At 34.4% G+C, this 12038-nt stretch overlaps 1 protein-coding gene across 3 annotated transcripts; it reads left to right on the forward strand.

Moving 5' to 3' along the window:
• Window positions 1–4598: 4598 nt before the first annotated feature.
• On the forward strand, window positions 4599–12038 carry LOC123897406 (mitochondrial inner membrane protease subunit 1-like). 3 transcript variants are annotated; one of them, XM_045948373.1, is made up of 5 exons: window positions 4599–4731; window positions 10855–11064; window positions 11140–11367; window positions 11454–11564; window positions 11660–12038. In XM_045948373.1, the coding sequence occupies exons 2-5, from the start codon at window positions 10954–10956 to the stop codon at window positions 11699–11701; spliced, it is 492 nt and encodes a 163-aa protein (XP_045804329.1). In that variant the 5' UTR covers window positions 4599–4731; window positions 10855–10953; the 3' UTR covers window positions 11702–12038. The 3 variants fall into 3 exon arrangements, with proteins under 3 accessions (XP_045804329.1, XP_045805763.1, XP_045805061.1); XM_045949807.1 differs by having other exon boundaries at window positions 4619–4731; window positions 10893–11064; XM_045949105.1 differs by lacking the exon at window positions 4599–4731 and adding an exon at window positions 5225–5425.

The raw sequence follows: 12038 nt of genomic DNA on the forward strand, positions 1-12038 counted from the left end.
CAAGGTGCACCTTTTCAGTTGGACAAAAATACCCATGTTTTTAATTTTTGAAAGAATAGAGCAACAGGGGCATTTTTGTAATTTACCCAACAGTACACGCGCCCCCACCTTCTTTTCCCACCCCCAGGACACGTGTCACGCTATTATTGGACAAAAATCACGCGCGTGCATCACACGCGCCGACAGGCGCGCGTGGGTGAAGGCCAAACGCGGAGAGAGAAAGCCTTTTGAAAAGGCAGGCCACGTGTCAGCATATGATTGGCTGCGTTAATTTTTTTCCATTTAATACTTTAAACTCGATTATTTCGTCGTAAATTAATTTTTTATTTTTTATTTTTTATACCAAAATTCATAATTTTTTTTTCTCTACAAATAGAGACTTGGTTCGTTTGATTTGGACACAGAAAAAAAAACCCAATTTTTCAATACCTTAATCTCATTTTTCACTACCTTACATCAACTCACTGAAACCATTCTACCAGAAAAATGGTTTCAGAGTACAAATCTCTGAAACCATTCTACAAGCTAAATGGTTTCAGAAGCAAATAACTAATAATCAACTTACTGAAACCATTCTACCAGCAAAATGGTTTCAGATTACAACTCTCTGAAACCATTGTACCGAATAAATGGTTTCAGAAGCAAACACAATTAATAAATTACTCATTGAAACCATTCTACCAGTAAAATGGTTTCAGAATACAACTATGTGCAACCATTCTACCAGTAAAATGGTTTCAGAAGCAAACATTAGTTTTTAATTACCGTTTTATCTCATTTAATTAACTAAAAATAGTTTCAGGTCTCCAAAAATTTCATAAAATATACCAAAAGTTCCAGAATATTATCTACTATTTTCCTGGTATAATGGTTTCAGTGAGTTGGTTGAGTGGTGCGTGTTAAATTACAACACACAAGTAACGTATTTAGTAGACAAAAAATGAGATTAAGGTAGTGAAAAATTGCGTTTTTTTTCGGTGTCCAAATCAAACGAACCAAGTCTCTATTTGTAGACAAAAACAAATTATGAATTTTGGTATAAAAATAAAAAAATAAAAAATTAATTTACAACGAAATAATTGAGTTCAAAGTATTAAATGAACAAAAATCACGTCCAGCCAACCATTGTGTGACACGTGTCCTACTTTTAAAAAGCAAATTTTTCTCTCTCCAGGTTGTAATCCAGTGTGGCGCAGGCGCTGGAATCTGATGGATCAGGATGATCTGGGCTGTCTGATTAATCACACAGTCTTGATGAGATCAGATCTTGGCTGTCTGATGGAAATCAACGGTCTGTAACCATGGTCCTTCGGTACGCGCGCGACACTGGATCCGCGTCTATTAATGGTTTCAAAAGGTGGGGCGCGTGTACTGTTGGTGTAAAATTACAGAAATGCCCCTGTTGCTCTATTCTTTCAAAAATTAAAAGAATGGGTATTTTGGTCCAATTGAAAAGGTGCACCTTGCTAACTTAGACCTAACTAGGGTCTATGTTAGAAAACCCCATATATATGATTCTATACTATATATAAAGAGAAAGTTTTGGCGTGCACTTTTCATAATACCAACAAGGGTAAATAGGGTTTTACCCCCTGCAAAATAAGTCAATTTTGCATTACCCCCTGCAAAAAAAAAACTTGGGATTACCCCCTGCAATATGAAGATTCTCTCATTTTACCCCCTGCTTGACAACTTGGCATAGAATCTTTATTTTTTATGAGGTGGCATGCATATGTGGCATTTATTTATTTTTTATTTTTTTAAATTTGCACATGTCATTTTTATTATTAAATAAACTAAAAATTTAAAAAATAATAATAAATTCTTTTCTAATTTCCCCTTCATCCCTACCGCGATAACTTTCATCATTCAACAAGAACAACAACATCAACACCACCAAGAACAACAACAACATCAACAAAATCATCAACACCACCAAGAACAACAATCCAAAAAGAACCCAATTTTTTTTCTTCCAAAAATCAATCTCGGTAAACCCATAAACATAATCATAAATTTCTTTTGTTCTTCTATTCTTCATCCCTTTGCAACAACCCAATTTCTTCCTAACCCAAAAACATAATTCTTCTTCCCAATTCTTCATCCCATCAATTCAATCCCTAACCCATAAATTCAAAAACCCAGTTTCTGCCTTTATAGGAAATCCGGTTCCTAGTTCCTGCCTTTGTTCTTCATCAATCATTTGTTTCGACGAATTCGGCGGAGTGATTCGGCGGATTTCTAAGTTTTATTTTAGAGAAAAAGGATTCTGGGATTCTCAGTTTGTGTTAGAGAAAAAATAATTTTGGGTTTTGAGAAGAAGAATGAGAAGGAGAAAGATTTGTGTTATGTTACAGGAAAAGATTGTGAGTTTTTTTTTTTTTTTTTTTTTGCGTTAGAAACAATGGATTAACATATCTTTTTGAATTATCATATTTTATTTTTAATAATTTTTTTTTGACACAATATTTTTTATTTTTTTAAAAACTAATTAAGTGGAATTTTAAATATTTATCACCAATTTATTTAATAATAAAAATGACATGTGCAAATTAAAAAAATAAAAATGAAATAAATGCCACATATGCATGCCACCTCATAAAAAATAAAGATTCTATGCCAAGTTGTCAAGTAGGGGGCAAAAAGAGAGAATCTTCATATTGCAGGGGGTAATCCCAAGTTTTTTTTTGCAGGGGGTAATGCAAAATTGGCTTATTTTGCAGGGGGTAAAACCCTATTTACCCTACCAACAATATCCTTGATTGTTTTTTTAGTAGCAACAAAAATCTTTTATTAACAAATAAACTCACCATAAATCTTTTTTTAGTAGCAAATTTTTTTTATTAACAAACTCACCATAACATAAGACATATCTTTTTTGTAGACATAAGTTAGACACAGGTAGAAGCGGAACGCGCCTGTCTGACCCGCTAATCTATATATAAAGAGGATACAAAAACATTTGATGTGGACTTTTCATAATACCAACAATATCCTTAAATTTTTTTTAGCAGCAAAAATATTTTATTAACAAACTGACTATAACATAAGACATGTACTCACAGTAACATAACTCAGACCAATTTAATTTTTTATATTTTAAGATAAATTTGTAACATTAATAAAGCGTTTTTTTTTTAAAATATTAAAAAATGCACCTAATAAAAAAATTAAAAAGAAAAAAAACTGTTAGCTTATAATTAGCGACAGTAATAATATGTGTTCTGACGGACGGAGATTTGACGCAATGGAGTTGAAATTAAAAGCGTAAGAAATAAGTCAGCTTAAAAAGTAAGTTTGTAATACAGTATATATTAATATTAATCTCTCTCTTCTTCCCAATTTCACTGCTACTTTATTTTCTCTGTGAAACTTGTTCCCGCTTTCGTAAGGTTCGTTTTGTTTCATTCATTGTGTGTTTATTTAACAGTAACACTAATATTTTGATCTTGATTTCAGTTCAACTGCTATAAATAAACAATGTCTGGTTCAACAAACGGTAACTTTTCTATCCTTCTTTATAATTTTCTTGTTATAACCTGAGAGGTTGCGTATCAGTTTAATCTGATTTGGAGGTCAGTTCTGACATAAAGTAGTTACAACCCCCTCCCGATAGCAGTTTAATTTACGCTATTTTGTTGCCTTTTAAATTACTGTGAATGGCTTTAACGGTGTAGATTATCGACAGGATTGATTCGAGGAGTGTTAGTTTGTGTTTATCTCTGGTGTTTCATGATGTAGAGAATCTTATTTGTGGTATTCAACCATGTGTTGTTATTTTTTCGGATTAATTAGGAGTGTTTCTTATTCTTCATGTTTAGTTTGTTGAGTCTTTCCTATTGGATTGCATAGGTCAGATATATTACTCAAGTGGAAATCAATGCCTTGGTGTTCATGTTGGTTGGGTCTGCTTGAATTTAAGGGCGCCTTCGATTATCTTACATAAGGATTGTATTTTTTATTAGCTAGTTTATGCCATCCTTCTAATGGTAGTAATAATTAACATCTTTTGGCTATCTTTTCTGCCTTTTTTATTGTCATTATATTATTAAATTTTGTGGTTTTCTAATTGTATCTGAGAACCAACTCTCTTCCTTCACAGGATCATCAGTTTTTTGTCAGAAGCCTGCTTTTGTAGGTTTTGGCTCTAGTCCTACTCAAACAAGTCCATTTGGTAGGGCGGGGTGTTCACGGTCGGTTTTTCTCTAAAACTAAACCATATCCATTTATAAACCATTTATTTGGATTAGAATCCATAATCAAATCCACTTTTTATTTAAAACTGGTTATCAAACCGGTTATAAATCTGATTATGGTTTCATAACCAGTTAAATTTATATATCCACTTTTAAATTGGTTATTTATCAAATTCAGTTTTAAATCCAGTTATTTTTTGGTTTAAAATTGATTATTTCTCAGATCTAAATTTAAAGATCAATTTTTTTTAAAAAAAATCTTTATGTGAAAAAAATAAGATTTTTTTTTTTTTACTTAAACAAATTAAGAAAAAACTTTCTCTTTCAATTTTTAATATAATTCTCTCTATGTTCTTAACAAATATACATATATAAGTAAATAAATAAATATGACTATATAATAATAATAATAATAATAAACTGAAGAAACAACAAAGGGAAAAATGCTGAAACGAAAACGGAAGAAAGAAAGACGAAGCTGGTTCGCCGCCGCGCCACCAGCAACAATCACCGTCGTGTACGTTCATCTCCTTTGGTATGGGTGCACCGTCTCTCTCTCTCTCTCTCTCTCTCTCTCTAATTTTGTACTGAGATTGGGGTTGTGATTTTGACAATTAACAGATATTAATTTTTCTTTTTTAACTAAAGAGATGAAATTAGGAACTAGGAAATTGGTTTGAAAAAATAAAAAAAACTAGAAATTTGGTTTTGGATATGGATAACCGGTTAAATAATCGGTTTTCATATTTGGATAACCCAACCATATGTAAATGGACTGGTTAAATTTCATTTAAGAATTAACCGGATTTTTGGTTTTGGATTTGAATATGGTTGTGGATCTCCATTATAACCGATTATTTTGTGTCCTACTGTTATTCATCCTAGTTAATCACTCACTATGAAATAGGGACACTTCTAGGATTAGACGTGTCCCCAGTGTCAGAGACGAGTTGATGTCTGACACCAACATATATGATCATATTGAATTATGTCATTTCCTCAATTTTTTATCGGTGTCGATAGGACCGTTCATTATTAACTGAGAACCGAACCGGGGAAATAACCCAACCTTACTATAAGTTCCCAAATCTAAAATCAAACCAAAATCGAACCCTAATTCTTCAAATCAAACCATCCCGATCTTAGTTTCCGATCTCAGTTTGTGAAGGTAAATAGCATTCGAGTCTGGGATTTGTTAGGTTTGCAGTTTTGATTCTTGGTTTATGAAGGTAAATAAATAGCATTCGATTCTGTGTTTGTGATTTTTGCTTGTTGTTGCTGTTTGTTCTTATTCTTTTGTTATTACATGTACGGTAGTTTGATGTTTGTTCTTTTTCCATTCTGGTTTTCAACCAGCACTCTGACGGTAGATTAGCTTGATGTAGATTTGCAAATACTATTATGTATTCTGGGTTTGTGATTTATGCTAATAGGTCTGATTGTTATTTCAGTTTTGATAACAAAATAGCTCTGATTTTAAGAGTGAAAATTATATTCTGAACTTATCAAAACTCATGTTTAAGAAACTTTAGATATATGAGTGAAAAAATTATATTCTGATAGGACTCGATCTCGATTATTACTGAACATTGATCAATAAAATAAAACAGTAGAATATAGTAGTGAATAGAAATTCTTATTACTGGAAATAGCTAGAGTTCATGTGGGATCTAGCTCACAATACAAACATAAGACTAAAATGAAAGGAAATAAGCTGTAAACGATAAAGGAGGCACTTCGAGAGGCCTTAGCTCTCCTAGGGTAAAATTCACCACTCAAATCATGCATAAAAAATAGTGGCAGGAAAACATTCTCCTATTTAATCAATCAGGTCTAGATTTACTTTTTCTTCCCTCGCTGAATAAGGAAACATTCCTATAAGGGAATGGTTAGCTGTATCATTCTGCCCACGTTTCCTTTTATAAAATCTGTCATAACTATCAATACCTCCCCCTTCAAAATTCTCCTTGACCTCAAGGAGGAATCTGGGAAACTCTTCTCATCTTGTCAGCTATCTCCCAAGAGTTTTCAAATTCAGGCAATCCTTCCCATTTGACCAAAACTTCCACTTCTCCTTGGTCATTCCTTCGAGTATCTAATGCTTCTTCAGGTTCTGGTTCCAGCTGCGACACTTCATTCAAACCAGTTGGTAAAGGTTGGAAATGATTCCTTCTTCCATAGACCCAATTAAGCAAACAATAGATTGAAAGAGAATTTCTCCAATAGCATTCACAAGCAACTTTAGCCATAAAGACATTGAATTTTCCTAGATCCCATGGTATTATCCTCACCGGTGAATTTAATACCACCATTTTCACAATGGCTAAATGAAACAACCCCTCTAGGTAGCAAACACTTAGATTCCAAGTAAACATTAAGAATGTTGTCAGAAATTTGTCACTTGTAGTGGATTTCATGAACATGGCATGAACAGCTTGCAAGAAATCAAGGAATTTAAGCACAAACTTATCCTTCCAAATTATGATTGAAGCTAGTGACCTTGGTACCTCCTTTGAAACCATGACTTGGGTAGTGTTCTTTTAAAATTTCAATATTGAACTGAATATTATTATTTCCAGAAATTTCTGGAGACAACTCTGATTGCAAAAGTTGACCCCTTCTTGGAATTCAAAGGTAGTGATCAACATGTCCCCTAACCCTCCAATTATCTTTGGGAACTTATAGTTTTCATGCTTTGAGAGCCTTAAAATATAACAAAGAACAAGTGCATATGCAATGCAGAAAGGCCACTTATCTATTCCATATTCACTTCCCAAAATTGGTTCCTTCCCAGGGTCCCACTGTTGAAAACTTGTCGAGTCAGCTTCAAACAATCGAATCTGTAGGACAACTTCACTCACTCTGTCTCTAGGTGACCTGCAGTTGCTCTCTTTCAAAATCACTGAAGCTCGCACATAATCAATCATAGGTCCAGCTAAGAAAATAAAAACCTCCATTGAAGTATCTAAAGGATCAAGGGCATATGCTATAGGCTTTTCCAACAACATAAGAAAACCACTTTCTATATCTTCCATGTAACAATTCATTGTATGAATGAATAAGTGTACTGATATTGTTTCTTCTTTCATATTTCTTCCATTCAAAACAAGAATGATGAACTTCAAAAATTTGGTAGTATTCCTAGGATCCACAAATTCTTTAAGACTACGAATGAATTCAAGCAGGTTATCAAAGAGAAATTGTTCATGGAGCATAACTTCAACCTCCTTTGTGTACCCTCTTACCAGATCATCGTCTACTTGGATAGTTAGCATAACCATGTATTCATACATTCTCTCAGTGTAGTAAGCATTCCCATGTAATTTTCCCCCACCTTGCAGCACCGAATAATCATCATTTGGTGATAAAAGATGAGTCAAAATTGTCCAACACAAAGCCATACCATTACAATACCTTTTCTCCTGAACACTAATGATATGATAACATTGGACTAGGTCCATGAGATCAAGAGTTTGACCCAACTCACCTAAAACGAAGCACTGACCTGTTTCTATCCCCTTCAGATTCATATAATCAACTGTACCCACCCCCTCCTTTTTCATAATCCAATTGTTATCATTAAATTGAACTAAGCTCAATAACTCTATTCCTGCCCACATTGCTAATTCCTTCAAAATCAAACAAAATTTAATTTGGGTCTGACCCATTATGTTAAAAGAGATACCAACCTTGCCAATTGACCCATTTGCCCTTTGATCTTCTTTTCTAATCCAAGTCAAATCAACCGAGTCAAGAGCTAGACCCACCATGTAAGATATCAAAACTACCCTTCTCTCTTCAACAAGAGAAAACCTTCCACGTTCTCCATTAAAGAAATCTCTACTCCCATGTCCGGTGGTTCTCGCCATGGTGGAACCAACACAAGTCGATATAAGTCTGGCGGTTTCGGTGGTGGTTTGATAACAATCACCTGCTCTTTTCTTTCTTGAATATCTGTGTTTGCAAAGATTCGTTCATGCAAATCGGAGTCCGGCGAAGATCGCTGTGATAGTACTGTCACCGATCGGCCGGTGTCTAGAGGCTTTGACGGAAGTCGTGGCGTTTGACTGCGATGGTGGTTCAACTCTGCGTTTGGCGATTTCAGTGGTTTGAGCGGCAGAACTCGCTGCGGTGGTGCCGTCACAGGTCTAGTGGTGTTTTGCCATGTTGGCGGAGGCTGCACCGCTGATCTATGTACACAATCGTTATCTGCCATCGTACTTAGCACCCTCATTTTCTCGGTCTCAACCTTAACTGTAGTTGCAGACACCTTCATCACTATTGTTTCCGGCTGAAACTCAGATTTGTTTAGGTGAGTTTCTTCTCTGACGTCGTAGAAATTATGGTTACTACCATCAGTTTGCGGTGGTTGAGGTGAGTCCCACGACCACGCACTATTATCGCTCCATTCCTCCTCTTCGTGATAGTGGTGCACTCTTCCCCGTGGTCGCCCACGAAGACGGTTACGACGAGCCCGTTCCTCTTGAATGAGCTCGCGAAACTGCTCCACCGTGACTGGCGGTCTTGATTGTTGTTCCAACAACATCTGACGAATTTGTTGCAACTTTGTTTCGATGTTTCCCAATTTTTGTTCCATTGAATCAAATCTCGCATCCATCGTTTTCTCTGGTGTGCAGCGCAAACCAAGGCTCTGGATACCAATTGATAGGACTCGATCTCGATTACTACTGAACATTGATCAATAAAATAAAACAGTAGAATATAGTAGTGAATAGAAATTCTTATTACTGGAAATAGCTAGAGTTCATGTGGGATCTAGCTCACAATACAAACATAAGACTAAAATGAAAGGAAATAAGCTGTAAATGATAAAGGAGGCACTTCGAGAGGCCTTAGCTCTCCTAGGGTAAAATTCACCACTCAAATCATGCATAAAAAATAGTGGCAGGAAAACATTCTCCTATTTAATCAATCAGGTCTAGATTTACTTTTTCTTCCCTCGCTGAATAAGGAAACATTCCTATAAGGGAATGGTTAGCTGTATCATTCTGCCCACGTTTCCTTTTATAAAATCTGTCATAACTATCAGATACATTATGTTCTTTATTCTTAATTATATTCTTGATAACTGAGTTGTAGATACTGAGTTGTTTGTGACTCTATAGGTAGTGCTTGTGATTCATGTTTTTCATATATCCGTGTTTCATAGCTTACTCAACATTGACTTGAAAAATGTTAGAGATAAGGAATTTAAATTTGTATTAACACCACATAACATCATAAGGTAAGAGATTGGATATGTATCACATAGAGTATGGATATATGCAATATAGATAAAGAGTTAGATGAACAATGATATAAGGTAAGTTATTGTAATCTTAAATTGATATAAGGTAAGTAAAAAGCAATGTAACAATAGGGGTTTATATAGGGGAAGAGAGATAATAATAATAGTAGTAATAATAATAAAATAATAATAATAATAATAGTCATTAAGGATGTATATTTTGTGAACTAAGAATATATGATTAGGTGCAAGGTGAGAATAACCATGTATGTATGATAGTAGCAATGAGGAGATGTGATTCACTATAATAGTATAAGGTGTAGGGATTGGAAGTACTTAGTTTAGTGTATGAAAGTTTAAGTTGAACATGAGTGTCTAATATATCTTTAAAGTTTTTGAGCTATAAGCTACAATTTTGTAAACTTCTCAGTTAGATCTTGGTCACCACACATATTTTTTCAAAAAACTATTACAATAGAAATATACTATCTTGTATCCAAAAACTATTACCTTCATCTGCTTCTCTGTAAATGGTAAGGAGATCTGCACGAATGCAACAACAAAATTAGAGCAATTAAAAGAAAGAATCATATTTTGTTGAATCTACGAAAATTCATTTGTTTGATATGTTTCTATTTGTAAATCAACAATAGGTAGGAGGTGTTGAATCAACAAGATCAGCCACTGATTGGTTGGTATCTATAGATTGTCTTTAAAATAGAACCTTGCATTTCAATTTTTTATGCTTACTTTGCGAGTGGTTTAGAGTGGGTGTTGAATTGAATATTCTTGAGATGCCTTGTCTGATCTTTGATTGTAGAAAGTCCATTAGGGTCTGTTTAGTTCAGGGGTTTTGGAGCTATGGTTCACTAAGCTAAATAAATTGGGAAAAAGTGTCTGTTAAGTAATAATCCGACACCTTTTTCAAATTTCAATCCTATTGAGGATTCCGCCCTCTTGCAGCCTAATGGTCTGATTTGAAATTCGCCGTTCTTTAATTTTGTCATTGGTTAACCGCATGTTCTTGTGGCATGTCATTTCATTATTTATTTTCAATGACTAAGCTTGGTCTATCTTTCTCTGTCTTGATCCTAGTTTTAGTTTCATATATTATTACTGTTAGTTGAATTGGGGTATAAAAGTGACTGGTCTCTGTCTAGTTCACAACTTTGATATGTTTCGTAATGTTTAATTTCTTTCTTAAAAATAAAATGATCGATTGATATTGGAGTTTCTACTTTCTAAAGTTCATGTAGAAGTTGTTTAGAATGTGTTTGCTGTTTGGAAGAAAAAGCTGGACAGCAGATAATTTAGAGTTATATAAAAACCTCCTAATTACTGCTGATGTCTTTCAAATCATGCATGCTTTATCCCAACACTCACATCTGACATGTTCTCGGTTTTTGTTAGTTGCTACCGGTGAACGAAACATTTATCTTTCGATACAGATAACAACTTTCAAGATTCATACTTGGAGAGAGGAAAAAGGCAATAACGGTATTTAGAAACATGGGGCCATTGAGGACTGCTATTAAAGAAGCATGTGAGAAAACAGTCTCAGTTGTAAAGTTCTTATGCGTTTTACATGTTACGAAAAACTACCTGGTTAACCCTGTTATGGTAAGCATGATTTCTCTTTTAACTTATCACAAATTCGTTTTCATGATTAATAACTAGTCAGTTCCAATTCTGCAGACTTATGGTCCTAGCATGCTTCCTACAATCGATTTGACACCAAACATCTTTCTTGCTGAAAAGATCTCAACTCGATATGGTAAAGTTGCTCATGGAGATATTGTAGTTCATCGCTCACCTCATAACCCTAGCAAGATCTTCACGAAGCGCTTGATTGGATTAGAGGGTGATAGCATTACATATGTTTCTGATCCCGATAACGGTGATGATAAGCTTGAAACAGTTGTGGTATGGTCAATTTTTTTATTAATAATGGTTTTTTCCATTGCTGAATCATATTGAGATTTGTTTTCTAAGTGCCTTCCTTTTTATAGGTTCCAAAGGGTCACGTTTGGGTACAGGGCGATAACAAATATAATAGCAACGATTCTAGAAATTTTGGTCCAATTCCTTATGGCCTTATTGAGAGCAAGATATTCTGGAGGGTAAGTTTGTGCATATACTCTGAAGCCACACACACAAGGCTCTAATTCCTTTTTCCCTTCTTTTTCTTCCTAATCTTTTGATGTTTTATCTGAAGGTATGGCCACTTAAAGGTTTTGGATCGTTCGAGAAAAAATGATCTGAAGCTTTCAATCATGTAAATTACAAATTACAATCTTGAGAAACATCACTGTTTGTTTCGTTTCGAAAGGGAAAACATTGCCTTTGCGGACCATGTCCAACCATTTTCTTTGCGATCTGGAGCTCACTCACTAAAACTATGCATTTTAATCGCCTTATGTTAAAATTGCTACATTTTTTCTGTTTATTATATGAACAGCTTACCTTACTAATTAAGTATTCATTTGTAGCTCTCAAAAATTGAACATTAGACATGATAGTGGATGATCACTATGTGCGACTTGTTTAGATCATAGACTAAAATAAATAAAAAAATCATTCTATTGTGTGTAAAA

Source organism: Trifolium pratense, linkage group LG1 (assembly GCF_020283565.1).
Source record: "Trifolium pratense cultivar HEN17-A07 linkage group LG1, ARS_RC_1.1, whole genome shotgun sequence".
Classification (NCBI taxonomy): Eukaryota; Viridiplantae; Streptophyta; class Magnoliopsida; order Fabales; family Fabaceae; genus Trifolium; species Trifolium pratense.

Coding starts and splice junctions, on each gene's coding strand:
- LOC123897406 (XM_045948373.1), top strand. CDS start 10,954: ATGGGGCCATTGAGGACTGCTATTAAAGAAGCATGTGAGAAAACAGTC. Junction 11,065..11,139: donor ACCTGGTTAACCCTGTTATG/GTAAGCATGATT, acceptor CCAATTCTGCAG/ACTTATGGTCCTAGCATGCT. Junction 11,368..11,453: donor ATAAGCTTGAAACAGTTGTG/GTATGGTCAATT, acceptor TCCTTTTTATAG/GTTCCAAAGGGTCACGTTTG.